The sequence below is a fragment of the Aspergillus heteromorphus genome, assembly GCF_003184545.1.
Source record: "Aspergillus heteromorphus CBS 117.55 chromosome Unknown BO70scaffold_24, whole genome shotgun sequence".
In the NCBI taxonomy this organism is placed as follows: Eukaryota; Fungi; Ascomycota; class Eurotiomycetes; order Eurotiales; family Aspergillaceae; genus Aspergillus; species Aspergillus heteromorphus.
In genome coordinates this window covers 436,984-455,569 of record NW_020290429.1, presented here as the reverse complement: position 1 = coordinate 455,569, position 18,586 = coordinate 436,984, and the positions used below count along the sequence as shown (strand labels likewise).

Here is an 18,586-nt window from a genome sequence, read left to right as displayed (position 1 = left end):
CCAAGCGAGCCAACCTGGGCGCAGGCTTATGCATCCCGGCTCGCGGTAGACACCGATCGTTCGGATGGTAAGCCTCCAGGATCCTGCGCGTCGATAGTTATGAAGGGAAAGGGGTTGGTGCTATCTAGAGACTGGAAGCATCCGAAGGATCCCGACGCTCTTATCTTCTCGCGAAGTGGTAGCTATATTAAGAATCATGGGCGTTCCAAAGTTCGATTCCAGGGTTCGGCTGAACCCATGAAGCTGTCCCGGTTTCACATGGGGTCGGATCACGGATCAGGATCATGGATGACGACGATAGACTATCGAGTGCAGGGTTCTGCGGAGTCCTGTCCCAATCCAGTAATATGCACAGTTTCTGCATCTCGGGTAGGGATGTGCCTGGCGGGTCTTGAAAGCCGTCCCCGAGCGAGCATTCCGGGAGTCATGGTCACTGGTGGGATGGTGAGAAGGTGTGATGTGATCGCCCGGAAGGAGAATACTGTGTTGTTGGCCTGGAAGATTTATTCTGGCGTCAGGCAACCGCCACTTAGACAATAAGGTTTCCAGTCTCTATACAGCAGGCGGGGACTTTGTTAGACTACTGCAGTAGCACTCCTCCTGGGCCCATTGTAATATCGTCCCTCTTTCTCTTGTCTCTCCCCCCCCCCCCCGCTTATTGTTCTTATCCAAGGCTGCATGAGTGTGAATCTTCCAGATCTCCAGACGAGTAATGAGTGCAGATGGCCAAATTTCCAGATCTCCAGCAGTGCCCCGAAGAAGAAACAAACCCAAAATTGCGGAGCCGTTCCAGAGCCCAGTCGGTGGCAAAGCAGTCACATCTTGTATCAGATCAACCCACAGTTGAAATAGGTTCAGTCCGCACTACTACTAGGGCCTGCAGTTACTCCTTCGGACATCCTTGGAGATGCAGCCAAGATAATGCGTCCGGATCTGCACCTTGACTTTATTCTTATTACTGGTCGTGGTCAAAAGAAAAGCCACGGGGATTGATGCTGCAACACCCATCCCCAAAATTGAACATTGGACCCTGAACTCTATCCAATCCACCCAACTTAAACCCAAACACACCCAGACCGGAGGCAAAATGGCCTGCGTGAACGTTCTGCTGGTTTCGCCCTTGAACGTGGCCCGCATGATCTTGTGGGAGCGCCGAACGGGGCCGGTGGAGCAGCCCAACTCAGGCCTAGATGATGTGCATACCCGGTTGCCCCCTTGGTCTCTAGCGGCGACCGGCGAGGGGAACACCGTCTGCAACGCGCGTTAAGGGCTGAAGCATGAAGAACTGACCACATTCCTGCTCATTCCTACCAAAACTTTAATCAAAGCGGGTCGAGATCCAAGGAACGGAAGGCCGGCCTGCGTGGAAAATGATATAACCCTCATGCTCATTAAGAAAGATAAACTCCCTGGTGGCGCACTGTCATTGACGACAGCTGCTTCTGCTCTCATGGATCCGACTCTTCTTCCCCCCTCGTCCTTGACACCCACCCCCATTGGCCTCGTTGGACCTGCCTGGTCTTCCTGAACTCGTATCCCGGTCTATTCGCTGGTGTGCAGCCTCAACCCACCGCTGATGTCGCTCGAGTCTTCCTACAATGCCGGCCCCGGGATTTTGGTTCTCAACTGGACGGCCGTGGCCATCACGATCTTGGTCATGGCCTTGAGGGTCATCGCCAAGCTCCGTATTCGACATTTCGCCGTGGACGATACGATCATGCTGTGCGCATCGGTTGGTTCCCATTTTCCACACTTTCCCTACCCGTGACGTCTCCGGCGCATGCTACTCTAACATACCATATTGACTCGCGCCAGGCCCTCGCTCTTGTCGCATCCATCATGATCACATTGGCCATTGAGAATGGCTATGGGCGGCACTACAGGACGCTGAGCCATGCGAGCCAGGTGCTCGCACTCAAATACTACACAGGCTTCCAATGCCTCTCAATCGTTGCCACTGGTGCTGGGAGAGCCGCCTTCACGATATACCTACTAAACATCCTGCGTCAAAAACGTGCAGTGGAGATAATATTATGGGTCATCTTCGGGCTGCAAATTGTCATCAACTGTGTCTCCGTGATCACTGTTCTCGCTCAATGCCAGAATGTTAATTCTATCTGGGACACAACCGTTATCTCCACATGCTGGGATCCGAATGTCGATCGTATTTACGCATATGTCCAATGCTGTAAGTCTTGCAGACACAACCTGCCGCGGCATCTCCTAATCATCTTACTCCAGCGATCAACACTGGGACCGATCTCTTCCTTGCTCTCTTCCCGACGTACACTTTCTGGAGCCTGAACCTGAAGAAGCGCATCAAAATCACGTTGATCATTTTGATGAGTCTGGGCCTAATGTACGTACATCACCGACATCCTCGATCCTATACGGCCATGGTACTAACCACATCACCCCACAGAGCCATGATAGCTTCGATCATGCGCATTGTCTATCTGACTACTATATCCGAACGGGGCGATCAAACCGCAGTAACAGTCCGGCTCACTCGATGGGCTCTGACGGAGTGCTATCTGGTCATCGTCACGGCCTCTCTTCCGTGCATCCGGTCTCTGATCATCGATTCAGTCCGGAAGTCAGTGCGGAACTTCCCTAGTGTCTCCCGTTCGCGACCAGGACGGTCACATCAATACACGATCAGTGGACCGATTGCCAGCAGACAGGGCTACGGCAACTGGACTGGCGTTCAAGCATCTCAGACCCCCGGGCGGGAAAGTGCCGAGTTCATTCTCGACGGCAATACCGAGCTGCACCAGCTCGAGAACGGCAGGATCACGAAGCAGGTTGATGTCATGATCTTCTCGAATTATTCCACGAACATGGGGGGCCGGTCCCACCCTCCGTTATGAAGTATATCTATCTTTCTGTCTCTTTGGCGATTTGAGCGTTACGCACGTCACGGTTAGCATTGGTTCTCTTCTCTCTCTCTCTCTTTTGTGTATGGGTATGTATGTATGTATATAGTTCACTGTCAGGGATACCCGAGACTACTATTGTCCATTTTTTTTTTATATTAGCAGATCTCATCATCCTTGCTAGGCTTTGCCAGTACAATATAATGATAGTATTGTATATTCACAGTGGTACTATGTCCGGAGAGAGATCCAACATCCATCCAGATTCCAGCACCACCACGGACCACTAATTACACTGGCTATCTACAAGAGGATGTTGGTCAACAACGATGTTCCTTACTTTGATTTTTGGGAATTCTCATGCCTTTTGGCAGGTGGTTGAATATGTAGGTATTCGGATTTGTTCGACCTTCTTAATTAGGATGCCTATAGTAAGCAAGATACACGCCCAGGTAACGCGTAGGCAGGTACTAGTAATACACAGGCCGGGGGGTGGTGTAACAGAGGCGGTAGGATTATAACTTAACCCCCTAATTGGGGAGACGGAGTAGTTGGGCGAACCGGGGGGGGGGGGGGGCTGTTCCCACATTCTCTTTGATGTATACTATATACTTATCATATGATCGCACTAGATCGCTCTGATTTAGGAGGGTGTTGGTCGAACACGGCCCTCTTTCAGTTATTTCGTTCTCACCTGCGGAGTATTTGTAGCTGTCTCTTCCTCCTGGGGCCTGATCATCAAATATGTCTATAAAATATAGTACTACTTTCCGACAGGCGATACATCATGCAGCCACGAGGTCTAGATAAGTAAGCAACCTCACTAACTAACTACACATTCAAGTCGGTTATATGATCTCTGACTCTCGAGTGAATGGTAATATTTTTTTGTCAACCACTAAAATGAGTAAGCCAGCACCAAATTGACATCAAGAATCCAAAAAAAAAAAAAAAGAATTGGTAATGTAATTACGGTTTGTCTCGGGACTGTTCACTGTTACCTACTAAGGTTCTTCGGTTCTTGCCGTTTTCGAAAGAGATAAAGCCCCCGCCAAACACCCTCTACTATCTAACCATTTAGTATCCACCTACTACCTACCTCCGAATTTCACTCACACAGCTGTTGCTCAAAAATGCCTCGAGTGACTCGATCCACAACACGCAGAAACCTTGCCTCCTCACCCTTCTGGATCTTTCCCGATGTCGCTTCTTGGCAGCTGACTCCCACCACACGTGAAAGATCCGTAGAAGGCAGGCATCAATAAAGTAGTATGGGCTGTGAGATCACAGCGATTGGTGCACTCGTGATTGCCTCGACGGATTTTTACGGCTTGCGGGAGGCCTATTTGGACACAGACGGTGCCGCAATGTCCGTCACGGCCCGAGAGGCCGCGAGCTGGTTGAATCCGAGATATATACACATCCATGGACCTAACTGAACGACAACCTCGTGGACATTTCCGGGACGTACAATCGGGAGGGCATGGTGAGCGGGACCAAGGCCAAGTTCTGTAGCCAGACGTCGAAGTTCACCATCAAGCGGGGATTCGGTCAAGGGATCGAGTAGCAAGAGTAAATATGGATCGTTTGTCCGCGACCCAATTAGCGATGCGGTAACTATCACCGTGCGTGATTCCGACAACGGGGTTGACGTGCCAGGCAACGCCCAAGGGGAATTGTCTGACTGAGATCTGCTTGTGAGAGATGCAAGAAGAACAAAACGGGAGCGGTGAGATATAGAGAGGGCTTTAGAGTGTACCGGTATTAATCACTTGCTAGAATGTTCGGATGATGTACTCAAGTATCATGGTCAAGTTGCCACCACACAAACCCCCTGACAGTCAGTGATAACTGATAAGGGCGTCCCCACTTCCCCGGCCGCCGCTGGAGCTTGGCTTGGACCGTTGAAATGTCGAGAGTCAGATCAATCGACCATTCGGAAATAATGATGGCCTCCGATCGACCGAAAAGCCGGGGGTCAAACAAAATCATCGGAAGGAGAGTCGGAAATGCCAACCAAGGTTCGGCCAGGGGAGGTAAAGAAAGAGGTGGCTGAGGTAATCGAGGAATCGAGGTGATGGAAGGAGTGCGGAGAGAGAGGAGAGAGCCAGCGTAGAGCGGCTATTCGTGGCCTCTCCAACTGCCCTTATCGGCCGCCGAGCCGAGGGCCGAATCCCCCTGTGCGTTTATTAACGGGCCTCCGTCTGCTCCTCTCTCATCCCCAAGAAGCCACCGATACGGTGACACCCCTCTCCTCCTAGCTGAACCGAGCGACCTGAGCGTCGTCCCACCTCCCCTCGCTGCCCTCTTTCCCCGCACCGTCACCGTCACCATGCCCGTCTCCTCACGCTACCCTCCGGTAGCCATCCCCGACGTCGACATCTGGACCTTTCTTTTCGAGCGGAAGGAGAGGGCCTTCCCGAATGACAAGGGTAAGTGGACATGCTTCTGACGAGAACACTTCTCCCCTACAAAGACATAGAACCCCCAGACAGCCCCGCTGAACCCCATCCAGTCATCTACCAGGACGCAGACACACAACGATCCCTCACCTTCCAACAAATCAAAGATGGCGCCCTCTCCTTCGGCCAGGGCCTCAAAGCCATCTTCGACTGGAAAAAAGGCGACGTGCTCGCTCTCTTCACCCCCAACAGCATCGACACCCCCGTCGTGATGTGGGGAACACACTGGGCCGGCGGCGTCGTCTCTCCCTCCAACCCAGCCTACACAACAGAGGAGCTGGCCTTCCAGCTGAAAAACTCCGGTGCCAAAGCCCTTATCACACAAGCGCACCTTCTCCCCGTGGCCACGGCCGCCGCCAAGGAAGTCGGGATCCCCGAAGACCGCATCATCCTCATCGGCGACGAGCGCGATCCCCAATCCCGAATCAAACACTTCACCTCCATCCGCAACATCTCAGGCGCCAATCGGTTCCGCAAGACCAAGATTAACCCGTCCCGCGACCTATCCTTCCTAGTCTACTCGTCCGGCACGACCGGCGTGCCCAAGGGCGTCATGCTCTCACACCGTAACATCATCGCCAACACCCTCCAACTCGCCACCGGCGAAGCAGGCAACCTGAGCTGGAACAGCGGCGCAGACGGTAAAGGCGACCGAGTTCTCGCCTTCCTCCCCTTCTTCCACATCTACGGTTCGTCCTCCATCCTCCACATCCTCCTCCCCCTCCCACCCTAACAACCCACCTCCACACAGGCCTCAACTGCCTCATCCACCAAACTATGTACCAAGGCTACCACCTCTTCGTGATGACGCGATTCGACATCGAGAAATGGTGCTCTCACGTCCAAACCCACCGAATCACATTCAGCTACGTTGTCCCGCCTGTGGTCCTCCTCCTAGGCAAACACCCGATCGTCGACAAATACGACTTCTCCTCCCTCCGCATGATGAACTGCGGCGCCGCCCCGCTCACCCAAGAACTCGTCGAATCCGTCTACGCCCGCATCCACTGCGGCATCAAACAGGGCTACGGCCTCAGCGAAACCAGTCCCACCACCCACACCCAACCCTGGGACGAATGGCGCACCACCATCGGCTCCGTCGGTAAACTCCTCCCCAACATGGACGCCAAATACATGACCATGCCCGAGGACGGCTCCGACTCCACCGAGGTTCCCCCCGGCCAGGTCGGCGAACTGTACATGCGCGGCCCCAACGTCTTCCTCGGCTACCACAACAACCCCGCCGCCACAGCCGACTGTCTCTCCCCCGACGGATGGTTCCGCACCGGCGACGTCGGCTACCAAGACGACCAGGGCAACTTCTTCATCACCGACCGCGTCAAGGAGCTGATCAAATACAAGGGCTTCCAGGTAGCCCCGGCAGAGCTAGAGGGTATCCTGATCGACAACGACGCCGTCGACGACGTCGCCGTCATCGGCATCGAGAGCGAGGCCCACGGCACCGAGGTACCCCTGGCCTACGTCGTCCGGAGCGCACAGAGTCTGAGTTCCGGACACCCCGCGCCCCAAATCGCAGCAGATATCGTCAAGTGGCTAGACGCCAAGGTCGCGTATCACAAGAAACTAAGAGGCGGCGTCTGGTTTGTCGACGAGATCCCCAAGAGCCCGAGCGGGAAGATCCTAAGACGTGTCTTGAAGAAGAAGGCCAAGGAGGAGGGAGTCGGTGCTGGCGCTGCCGGTCCGAAGGCGAAGTTGTGATCGTCATCGTGATCGTCATCCGTGGGGTTATATCTGGTTGGTTGGTTAGCCAGCTAGGTATCAGGTATCAGGTATCATGACTGGATTGGATTGGACTAGATGTGTACATACTTTCTATCGTACTTGGATGAATTTATGATGATTGAATTGAGGCTTTTAGCGTGGTGAAGTTGTCGGGGGACTGGTAGTATACTATACTATACTATCTATCTATCTATTTATCGATGGTGGGTTTGTACTGTACACAAATATACTCCCTACTCCCTACTCATGTACCTACCTACCTACTACCTACCTACCTACTACCTACCTACCTACTACCTACCTACCTACCTACCTACTACCTACCTACCTACCTAGTCCAGATAGATACTTGCAACAGGTACTAGGTAAGGTAATGGGTACCTAGTACCTAGATAGATGTGTGGGTGATAGGTAGGTAGGTAGGTAGGTAGTCGATATGCGGAATCCATTTCCGCAAGCCACGCCACGCCGCATACCACGGAAGATATAGTACTAGATACTATTTACTAGTAGTATGCAATATGCATGCTATCAGTCGGTGTGGCGCATCGCCAAACGCGCCAAACATTTGGAATGACAGATAAAACTACTACCTAGTAGACAGATATCCTACTACACAGTACCTAAGGTAGAGAAGGACGGCTCGCCGTCAACCATTGCCAAATAAACTGAAACCAGATCCAACAAGTCAGAAACAGCATGTCTCATTACCATACCTACATAAGTAGCTAAATACCTAGTTACATAAAACACAAGAAACGGGACAGGCAGCAGGGAAGTCGCTGCGCTATCCACGTATCAACGGCGCTGCAGGCGAGATATCACACCACATCACACAGGGATGGATGCAGCAACGGGATTTGGAATCATGGATTCCGAGTTTCCGAATGGCCAAAGTTCGTTCAAACGGTTCCCAGACCGAAACGGTTCACCATGGCATCGACGTCTTCGCCGTCGACGGCGTCGATCTTCTCCCTGGCGACCCGGTCCACAGCTCGCTCGACAGGTTCAGACCCTTCAAGCAGATCGTACCACCCGTCTGTGTCATCGCGGGCGAGCAGCTGATCCGCGACGATCGCCACATCCTCGCGGGTCACCTTGTCGCGACCCTTTTTGGTCTTCCCCAGGTCCACTGTCCGGGTGGCCGGCGTGTCGGTCAGGGTCCCCGGTCGCAGATTGATGGCCTGCAGGGGCCGCGCGGCGCCCGTTGCGACGAGTTTCTTGCGCTGCGCCGCCAGCGCGGTCATGTACTCGTCTGCTTCGAGTTTGGCTTTGGCGTAGGTGGGGAGGACGTTGTAGAAAACGTTCTGCAGACCGGCCCACTCGTCGTCGTTCAGCCAGGACGGTTGGACACGTCGGCTGCCCAGCCAGGAGACGAGGAGGAACTTGGTCACCGAGGGATGCGCAAATGAGGCAGATAGGAAGTGTTTGGCGGCGCGTTCGTCGATGGCAAAGGTACGATCGGGACCACCTTTGCCGCCGGCGCCTTTGTTTCGGAAATGGGGGGGTTGGTTAGCTGGAACAGCCTTCTGTTACACGTAGGATGGGTGGTCTGGGGGATGTGTAGATGTGCGGATGTGTGGATGTGACGTGTGGATTCGATGGGATGGGATGGGGTGGGGAGCTTGCAAGGAAAGGTGCAGATGTGATGTGATGCTTGGTATTTTTTTTGGGGGGTGGGTGGGGACGTGGTTGCAATCACAGCCACGGTTGCATACCTGCCGACCACACCACATAATCCGGGGAAACGCGGTCGAGGATGCTCTTTGCGTCGGCATCGCTCTTGACGTCGTCTAAACTGGAGAGGAGGACGTCCAGTTTGCCTTGGGCGCCCTGGCCCAGGGCGAGGATCTCATTCTCGTGCTCTGCGTTGCGGATGACGCTGGTGACGTTCCAGGAGCGGGCGAGAAGGAGCGGGGTCAGATGCAAGGCCACTTTGCCGTGGCCACCTAGAAGGAGGACATGCATGGTTGGGTAAGGGATCGTGATGCTCAATGCTCGATGTATCGGGAGGAGAGAGCCCAGGGAACCCTGCAGAGGTGGGATGAGGCTGTGAAGCTGTGAAGCTGTGAAGCTGTGAAGCTGGAGCTGCTGGATGCGGAGGCCGGATTAGTCATGAGGGGGAACAATACATGGCGTCATCCCCCGCGCGGCTGGTCAGTGACAGTTCTTCTCTACGGCCTTCGATGCATGTATGCATCAGCGTCGGCCCCTCTACGGACTGCTGCGTACAGACGATGTCTTAGATGCCGCGATTCCTGCAAGGAGAGGAATATCGTCTGATCGCATATCCCCTCCCTTCCCCTCCCCTACCCCGGGCAACATCGCTTCAATCGATAACAGGGATGCCGCCTTGCAAGACCCCTTGAATGGCGAAAGGCCAAATCAAACCAAGGGCGAAGGATGGTCGTCGATCACACGTCTGGAAATCCGGAGGCCCAGCTTTTTGAGTCGCGCGGTTGTTAGAGACTAGATCAAAGCAACCTCATGGCAGGATTGTTCGTGTGGGCAAACTCAAGAATGATGGATGTCGAGCTTGCTCCGCAGAGTCAGTCAGAGCCAGTCGGAGTCAGAGAGTCCAGACCAAAGTCGTGGGGGGGACTGGGGATATGAAAGGACCCATCCCCGACCCAGCTGCCTTGTGAAACACTGAAACACCGGCCGATCGGTTGGGAAGGAGGCCTGCCTGCACTGCCTGGCCTGGCACTGGGCACACAAGCTTGAGCAGCCCCGATGGATCGGAGATTCTGGCTCAACCGGATTCGATACTTGGAGTGTTGATCGTTGGCTATAATACCGAAAATTTATCAGCGATTGCTGCGGGACAGCAGAATTTTAGTCAGGCACGCTCCCCCTCCCTCTGGAGAGCTGGATCCCGGAGATTGCATTAATTAACGGGAGGTCGAAAGGACTGATCTGGATCCTCGGGAGGAGAGGGGGAATCTTGGTTCGACCGTCCAAGTCTGGTCGGGCGGCGGTCCACCGGGGAGAGGGGAGCGAATCCGGTCGCGGCTTCTCTTTGTTTATACGGGATGGATGATGGTAGCCAGATTGTTAATGACTTCATTATGATGGTATGGAATGCGTGGATGCGTGGATGCGTGCCTCTCCCGAGGAAGCACCTACCGGCGTTGAGCCTGTGCCTCACTTACGCTCCAACAATAACATCTATCCATATCTAGGTACACCGTACACATCATTACATTGCCGTGTGCCTGAACCAGTGAACCTGTCTGTGCCTGGAAAAAGTGGGCGGAGATAATCCGGACCCGTCCGGTACTGTGCGTATATGTACGGTAACCGCTAGATACTCCGTAGAGGAAAGTAGTTTGTTTACTTACGGCCTAGTCAGGGGCATCCACCACACCCGCCGCCTGGCTTCTGTTGACTGGCTGGCCTCCTCTCCTCATCCCATCCCCTCCATACGGAAAGTAGTGTACGGTGTACTACTAACAGTCTCACAGTCTAGGTAACAGTTTATATCCAACTGCCTACTAAGTTCTAACAGGCCAGAAAGGGACCAGGGACGGTACAAGGTACAGTACCGTATCAGGGCCGACTATCCAAGTAACCAAGGGACGGCAGACGGAGGAGACTTAAGGTAGGTTCGACTATCCAACGGCTGTCACTCTTCCCGCGGAGTCGCCAAACAAACTCTGGCCTGCCTACTTGGTCGTGTGCCCTGCGAGGAGTCGCTATGCCTCCACCCCGTCCTGCGATTCCCTCGGAGCATGGAGATGACGTATTGGATGGTTCTGGGAAGGTCGAAGTTTGGAACACTGGACTGGAATAGTATATTGCGAACCGGTCCACAGCATCCAAGATGATCAGAGAACTATGCCATTTAGCTCGAAGGAGAAACCGGTTCCTGGATATCTCGCTTACGAAAGACACGAACTATGTAGTAACATGTCCGATGGTCCTCTGGAAAAAAAAAAGGATACTGCTTTGTACACTTCCAGCCAGCACCAACCAACAAACTACCGTCTCCGTGGCCCTGTGGAGGGCTCACGGATGACTCAGGTGGTGACCCTGCTGTGGTCCACAAGGAACTTACCTACCGGAAAGAGAGGTACAGTCTATTCCATGCATGCTCAATGCTGCCCTTGCCCTCCCTCCTCCGTCCCGGACTCTATTCGTCCTGTGGGAGGATCGGGTCCTCTTTCAACTGCAGAGCTTCCGTGTTCGGGGATCCCCCCCCCCCCCCCCCAATTGCACCCTCACAGCGTCCATGTCCGTGCAGGATGACTGCATGCTTTGTACTCTGGTCCTGTCCGCCAGTCCGTCCGCAGCACACGACAATGGCGATGATATCAAATCCTATGTACTCCGTACCGGTACTTCGCATCCAAGCATGGGGGCTAGCATCGATCCAGTAAGGATGGGATATGGGATAGTCTAGATACCCGACGGCAGTCGAGGGGATCGTCCCGCTCGTCCAAATTTCCGGAAACCCCTCTAGCGGTCCTGGGAATAAAGTTCGAAGGCATGAAACAGCATGCGGTCAGTAGACAGGTCATATTAGGCGAGGATGAAGGGATTCAGTTCAGCTGGCGGCTTCAGGTGGCCAGTCTATCCTGAACGCCTCCGCTAAAGGGGTGCTGGGAGGCAACTGCGGCTTCATTCGATGCAACCACTGCCAATAATGACCGACCGTCCTGGGGCGCAAGCAACAGTGAGGGTTGCCTGGAATACGTGAGAGTTTGGGGACAGCAAGCCCTGTTGTTGACTGTTGAGGCGTAGGCTTCATTCAGCCTTCATTCAGCCCCAGATCGGCCCACATCCCGCGAGACGCGGTCACATCGATCGTAAGTATCTACCTAGATACCAATTTTGCTTTTGATTTCCGGTGACCTGGTTGACTTGAGGACCGGTTCCGGTGGAGGGAAAGGAAATCGCTGGCCATGCATCCATCCCCATCCCCATCTCCATCTCCATCTCACAACCCTGAGCACGCCGCCCCCGTTAGTTGAAGGTTAAGTCCATAGTCGGTCTGGAAGAGGCCCCAGGCTGACAGGCATCAGGGACGACAATACGGACTACGGTATAGGCGCGTAAGGTACCCGGAGCGTCGGGCCCAGTCACAGAGCTCTGTCCGATTTGCGGTTCATTTGGCAGTGGAGCCTGCAAGGGGCATTGGGCCCTAGTCGCGGTACCGTACGGTAATTGCACCCCCATCCATGGGTTCTGTGACAGTTTATTATTGTGGTTGCTTTGCTGGGATCTGATTCAGGCACCATTTCTGCTTTCTGTTCGGTGGGGTCTGGTAAGGTAAATAACCTTGTTAGTGCCGGGGGAAAATGTTATCGCCCACGGTTACGAAACCTTCATCCCAAGGGACTCGCCCTGCGACTGAATTCGAGTCCCCATCAGATAGATAAACAAGAAGAATAGGGACAAAAAACAAGCGTAGGGAAAAATAAAAAAAAATAAAACAAAAGGGACAACTGAATGGGAGAAAAAAAAAAGCAAAGACCAACCGCCATGCGCTGAATCCATTAGAAATAGTAAAAGGACTTTCATGTGTCGATCCGCTTCTTTGGAGGACCACCGAACGGTACGGAGAAGGTACTAACTACTATTCATGGGCCCAATAATGCGATGGCCGTAATTATCAGAACCGTCATGCGAATGGAGCCATCATTGATCGGGCCAGTCAGGTCAACTGCAAGCCTTGAGCTAGTGTCCTTTCATTAAAAAGGGCAGAACAAAAAAAAAAAAAGAAAAGAAAAGAAGAAGAGAAGGACAGGCACAGGCAGGACAAAAAAAAAGGTCGGCCGTAGCTGGACGGACGATCGAATTGGATCCATCCAGATCCCTTCTTTTTTTCTATTCCCAATTCCTTCCATCCTTCCAATTCGATCGTTCCTTTTCCCTCCACCTCCCTCACCTTTCTTTTTCCTCTCTTTCTTTCTTTCTTACACACACCCTCTCCCCTCTGCTGCGCGTGTCGCGTCTTGCATCGACCCTTCCATTCGTTCAATTGCGCCATCATTTCCCTGGGGCCTCCACCCGATATCAGGCCGGCCTCAGCATCCCTACGTACTCCGCTCCCGCTGTCGACGGTGCAGCCACATTCCTTCCCGGCTTATGCAGGCGCTCAATCTGTCCAATTCGACCGATACTACTACGGAGTAGCATCTGCAATTAGCTCTCCTCGACCATTGTTCCCTCAGTCGCTTTATCGACCGACTATACCACAGCCCACCCTGCAAGTCACGCCCACTATTGGCACTTGTCCGGAGAACTACTGTCTATCTACCCGCCGCCGACGGCCTCTTTTCTGATCCTCCCCCCCCCCTCCTCCCACCCCCGTGACTCTTTCGCTTCCAGGGGATGAGTGCAAATTGGAAGTCGCATCCATCGCTCTAGCTTTTATTACCTGCCCCTCGTCATATCCTACGTCGGGTTCTGTCGCTCGTTTAACCCCCGTCACCGTCTCGTCCGGTAGGTCGAAATCCCGCCCAGCATTCGACGACGACGATTATCCCCGATCTGCAAGTGGCTGACTGGCGTGGTTTACACAGCATTGTCCGAGTGCATGGGTCGGAACCCCTGCCTCTCCTTTACGTGGTGATCCGTTATAGTTCGACCTTGACCCTGCAATCCCCCCTGACCGTCGCTGCGCCTCCGTACGCCCGCCCAGTCCCATCATGAATCGATTCCGCAAGACCAAGAAGGAGAAAGTGAAGGAGGATGGCGAGGTCCTGGAAAGCAGTGCGGCCAGCATTAGCTCGAAGAAGCCGTCGAAGAAAAAGAAGGAGGAGCCAGAACAATTACCGGACCTTGATCTTTCCAACGCCCTGCCGTCATCCGATGACTTTCGCACCAGTCTCCTCATGCCCAAGTTGTCCGCGCGATTCAGCATGCTGAGAGAGCAAGATGACCCGGAATCAATAATCGGCAAAGCCAGCGATGACAGCGTTTTGTTCCCCAAGCGCGCCTCACGCCTGAACCTTTTCGGCCACAACCCCAGCCTATTGTCGGACATCGACGAGGTCTCCCTGGATGGCCGACCTTCCATTGCTCTCGGACGAACACACTCCATGGCCTCGGATAACAATGGTTATGGCACGGATGACGACCGCTCTCAACAAGGCAGCATCATGAGCCGAGGTCGGCGAACCGAAGGAAACAACCTGTTCGGTGGTCGCCAAAAAGTGTACAAGATTCCCTCCAAGTCGCCTTCCACACCAGGTCCGGAATCCGGGGGCATGGGTGGCCGTGCGCTCTATGACCACGACCTGAATCTATCAGCTTTTCAACGACTGAAACTCAAGGAGCGCGAAGAGGCGGCGATGGAAGAAACACAAGAAGCACAAGAAGCACAGCAGGATAGCCCGACCCAGGAGTCTGAAGATGCTCTGTCCAGGGTTTCGTCCGCAAAACGGACGACCTTCTCCTCGACAGCATCTGGGCCTGCTTCATATACCCGCACATCGACCGCGGCGACTTCGTTCGACGAACCGTCCTTCTTCGGGCCTCCTTCGCAATCGTCTGTGGGCGAGGGGCAAACGGCCTCGCCAAAGCCACCAATGCCCGGCATGGCTCCTGAGCGTGGCTCGGTTAAGTCTCGCCGGCTTTACGGACAGGGCTTGGCGCAATCAGCCCAGAACCAGCAGACGTCTACTTTGCAGCGACTCGAGAGCCTAAGCCGTCAACGAGGAACGACCCCGGAATTCCCTCCTGCCCTCAACCGAACCTTTTCCAGGAGCGCTACGAATCTACGCGGTAGAATGCAACCGATGTCCATTGTCCATTCCTCCCCTCCTCCTGTCCGGCCGACCAGCCCTCCGTCACTGTCCACATCGCCAGAAGAGTCAACCGAGGCCAATCCCAAGGAACCGCAAACTCAGGCGAATTCAGCATACGGGTCCCCTCCCTTGAGCCCTCCAGCGAGCGAGCACGAAGACAAGGCTCCCCTGATGGCCGCCATACAGCCCGAAGACCACGGGAAAGCCACAGCAACGGGCATGTTCAACAAACCCAGCGGCGCGTTCGATGAAAGCCAGTTCACGCGACGTCAGCTACAGATGCACCAAGCCTACCCGCCGCCTTCAACACGCCCTCCACCGCCTCCCGGACCGATCATCCCCCAGGAGCACACTGGGCGCATGAGAGGTATGTCTAACACGAGCTATCGGTCAAGACCTGGCTCCTCTGCATCCTCTCATTACAGCGAGATTCAACGCCCGGGCAGCCGATCTGCTGTGCACGCCTCCCCTGCGAGGAACGGTGTTGAAACGTTTTTTGCCAACCCCAGTCCCAGCGACTCTGAGGATGAAGGCGGTGCTTTGCGCTCGCGAGACATGGTGTACACTACTGACGATATCCATCCCGCGTTGCGACCTGAAACGCCCTCCAAGCCATCTACTCCTACCAGTGAACACCGGAGCCCTTTGCCTGAGGTCAGATACTCGGACCTCGGTGACCTGAAGCCCATCGCAGAACACGATATCGCTGAAACTAGAGCCGAGAATGGCGACGACCTTCCCGAGAAGCCCGACTCGCCAACACTGGGGCCGTCCGGACTGGGTCTCAGTGGCCTCATCCGTACTCATCTCCGACGGGATAGCGATCGGTCGTCCATTCTGCCTCCTTCTCCAGACCTTCCTCCGCAACCGATCGAAAAGGACGCCCCGGAGGACAACATTCTACAACACCATGCGGGGGCCCCGAATAGTTCGAACTGGCAGAGTGAGCTCATGTACAGGCATAGACGCGAAGGGAGCACCGAGACACAGAGAGAGCGCGAGGAGTTTGCCAACGAGCTGGCGGAGAGGCGGCGCAGGGTGCAGGAAAAGCTTCGGGGGTTTGCTGAGGGCGAGAGCAGGTCCGCGAGCCCCGTCTCCGGGCGTCAGACTCCGGATCTGACCCCCAACAAACCGGGCAATGCGTTCGCCTTCTTGAAGAACAAGCCCGGGAAGCAGCATCTGTTTAGCCGGGACCAAAAGAACGCCAGGGGCCTGAACCTTGCCAACGCGTCGACGCCGGCTTTGGTTTCGGAAGACCCGTGGCGTGAAGACGAGGAAAGACCCCCGTTCAACTTCGCGAAGCACGCAAACTCCAGCTCCCCCCACATCGCCGCGGAAAAATCCCTCCGATCCAAGGTTTTCGGGCGAAGCAGCCAGGAGGATTCCCGCGAGTCCAGCCGGAGCCGCGGCGCGTCTCCCCACTCGAGCTTTAGGTCTCGCAGGGATCGCTCGACCTCGGATGCGTCAGGTCGCTCCAAGAGCCGCACCCGACGAGACAGGGATGGGTTGGAAACGCTGGAGGAAGTCGCCCATGGGGTTCCCAAGCCGTTCGCGAATGACTATGATCAGCACGGCATGTCCTCTGTTCCTTCGTCTAACCGCCCATCCGTAGAAGTCAACGAGCCGGCCGTGTACGATCGTTCTTCCTCTGCCGCCTCGGGAAGATACCGCAGTGAGAGCCGATCCGCAGTGTCAAGCTACCACGACAGACCATTCTATCCTCCAGCTGCGAGCACCACCTCTCTGATCGGTGCCACCCCACGGCCGTCTCCCATTGCCCCTTATTCCGCCAATGCCACACCACCCTTGGAGGATCCGGCTCGCAGCCATTCGTCGCCCTCAGTGCCCACCACCACCACCACCAACAATAGCAATGCTCCTCCCCAGCGTGCTCCAGGGCACGTCATGCTCCAGAAGCGCATGGTCAGCAAGGCATTGATCTCCGAGCCCACTTTTGTCTCATGCACCTCGAATGTCCCAACCGTCGGCCTCCCTCCTGGCGCAAGCTTGAGCAACGGCATGGTCACGCCGCCAATTCCCCCTATGAACCCCCGCCGTCGCCGTCAAACCACTACCCAGACGATCCTCGGAGCACTCAAGGGCGAAAGACACGAGTCGCAGTACGCTCCTTCCATGGACGGGGCCATGGCGGAAGAGACCAGCAACTTCTCCGACGACGGGGAGAAGCGCCCTCGATCCCGGGCCCGGCTGCGCAAGACCTCCAGCGAGGGCGGCAACCTGAACGCTAAGGCCCGCCACCAGCTCATGTCGATGGTCGACGCCCCCGCCGTGCCTGCGTATCCACCACCCAAGGTTCCTATGGATGGAGGCATGTTCTGATCTACCTACCTACCTACCGACCTGCCTACCTTCTCGCAAGACGTTCATCATAACTCACTCACTCTCTACCATTGACCCTCTACCTTCACTACCACCCACTCTTCTCCTTCCCTTCCCTTCCCTTCATTGATTACCTTCTCCGACCATGATGTATTATTCAATGTCCTAACTAGCATTGCTGCATTCTCTTATGTTCGATACCTCTCTATCTCTCTCACTCTCTCTCTCTCTCTCTCATTTGGAATACCGGTTTCGCATACATCATGATATACCAACTGCGTTATGTTGAGCGGACAGGCCACCACTGTCTTCCTTTTTTTTTGTCTGTCTGTCTGTGTATCAGCTTGAGTCATCCGATCCTTTTTTTTATCATCTAGCGATTTCTTTTCTTTCTGTCTCGGTATGTGATAGGATCCGAAGAATTAGAAGACTCATGTCTTTTTGATCCCATTGTTTGAAGATAGGCATAGTAATAAGAAATAAGAATAAGAATAAGAATAAGAAAAAAAATACATTACTTCTGAGATACCTTCTCTCTGAATTACTCATTCTTCATCTTGTGTGGAAATTAAATGGTTATAGTTATGGTTATGGTTATGGTCATGGTTAACCATGTCTACCTAAGTGGTTGTAAACAACCTCTCTTCCCCGCTTTTTTCTTCTTCTTATTATTGTTATTATTAGAAAAAAGAACCTGGGCTATCCGCAAGAAACAAACAGTACTAGTAAAGTAAGAATCAGAAAACACGTAACTACTAGTTATCTACCCAGTAGAGGAATATTATTTCTTCACTGCATCGCTAGATGCAAATTGCAAACTGCAATAAAGTCTTATATAATACTCCTACCTACTAACTAACTAGTTATACTACCTTCGATAAGGACCTAGGTGTTAATCGTGGGAAAACAAATCAAATCAGAGCACAGTCATGTCACGTGTATCCATCGAACCCTCAGCGTGCGTGTTAAAAAGTGTGCCATGGAATTCAGGCATGAATGGTACTCCAATTGTTACTTTTTCGAAACCAAATAACACAATGTATGGAATTATTGCTCAAAGGGGTGAGAGGTTCTATATGTCTGTTTATTGTGGAGATTGTGAATATTGTTAACCTTTTTTTTTTGTTTGGATGTATGCATGGATGCACTCACTCACTTATTACTTACTTTCTCACTTACTATCATGCCCCTTCACAGGCCTATAAGACTAAGCTAAGTTGCTGCTGGGATTCACGGTTCATTTTTCTTATTTTCCCATCATCCGGTCATATGTACAGGACTTGTCTGTCTAAGAGAAGAGACTGTGGTAGGGACAGGGATAGGGACAGGGACAGAGACAGGGACAGTGAACGTAGTAGGCTCGGCGTATTTTAACATACCATAGATAGGTAGATAACTAGAGTAGGCATAA

The 18,586-nt window shown here is 53.7% G+C and overlaps 4 protein-coding genes across 4 annotated transcripts; 3 read left to right on the top strand and 1 right to left on the bottom strand.

Moving 5' to 3' along the window:
- The first annotated feature begins 1,239 nt into the window (after positions 1 to 1,239).
- On the top strand, positions 1,240 to 3,013 carry BO70DRAFT_320059 (uncharacterized protein). The gene is made up of 4 exons (XM_025540463.1): positions 1,240 to 1,732; positions 1,816 to 2,188; positions 2,242 to 2,359; positions 2,423 to 3,013. The coding sequence occupies exons 1-4, from the start codon at positions 1,577 to 1,579 to the stop codon at positions 2,868 to 2,870; spliced, it is 1,095 nt and encodes a 364-aa protein (XP_025396870.1). The 5' UTR covers positions 1,240 to 1,576; the 3' UTR covers positions 2,871 to 3,013.
- A 2,304-nt stretch (positions 3,014 to 5,317) lies between these two features.
- On the top strand, positions 5,318 to 7,180 carry BO70DRAFT_364610 (acyl--CoA ligase; the record flags this gene model as incomplete). The annotated part of the gene is made up of 2 exons (XM_025543849.1): positions 5,318 to 6,027; positions 6,090 to 7,180. Coding segments are annotated over 2 exons (1,678 nt in total), but the record flags the coding sequence as incomplete, so codon positions are not given.
- Positions 7,181 to 7,983: 803 nt separating this feature from the next.
- Positions 7,984 to 9,049, bottom strand: BO70DRAFT_373176 (uncharacterized protein; the record flags this gene model as incomplete). Its single annotated transcript, XM_025544899.1, has 2 exons — positions 7,984 to 8,567; positions 8,800 to 9,049. 2 exons carry the CDS (start codon positions 9,047 to 9,049, stop codon positions 7,984 to 7,986), a joined length of 834 nt encoding a protein of 277 aa, XP_025396868.1.
- A 4,445-nt stretch (positions 9,050 to 13,494) lies between these two features.
- BO70DRAFT_341734 (uncharacterized protein) lies at positions 13,495 to 17,665 on the top strand. The gene is made up of 2 exons (XM_025541342.1): positions 13,495 to 13,528; positions 13,609 to 17,665. Exon 2 carries the CDS (start codon positions 13,735 to 13,737, stop codon positions 17,173 to 17,175), a length of 3,441 nt encoding a protein of 1,146 aa, XP_025396867.1. The 5' UTR covers positions 13,495 to 13,528; positions 13,609 to 13,734; the 3' UTR covers positions 17,176 to 17,665.
- The last annotated feature ends 921 nt before the right edge of the window (positions 17,666 to 18,586 follow it).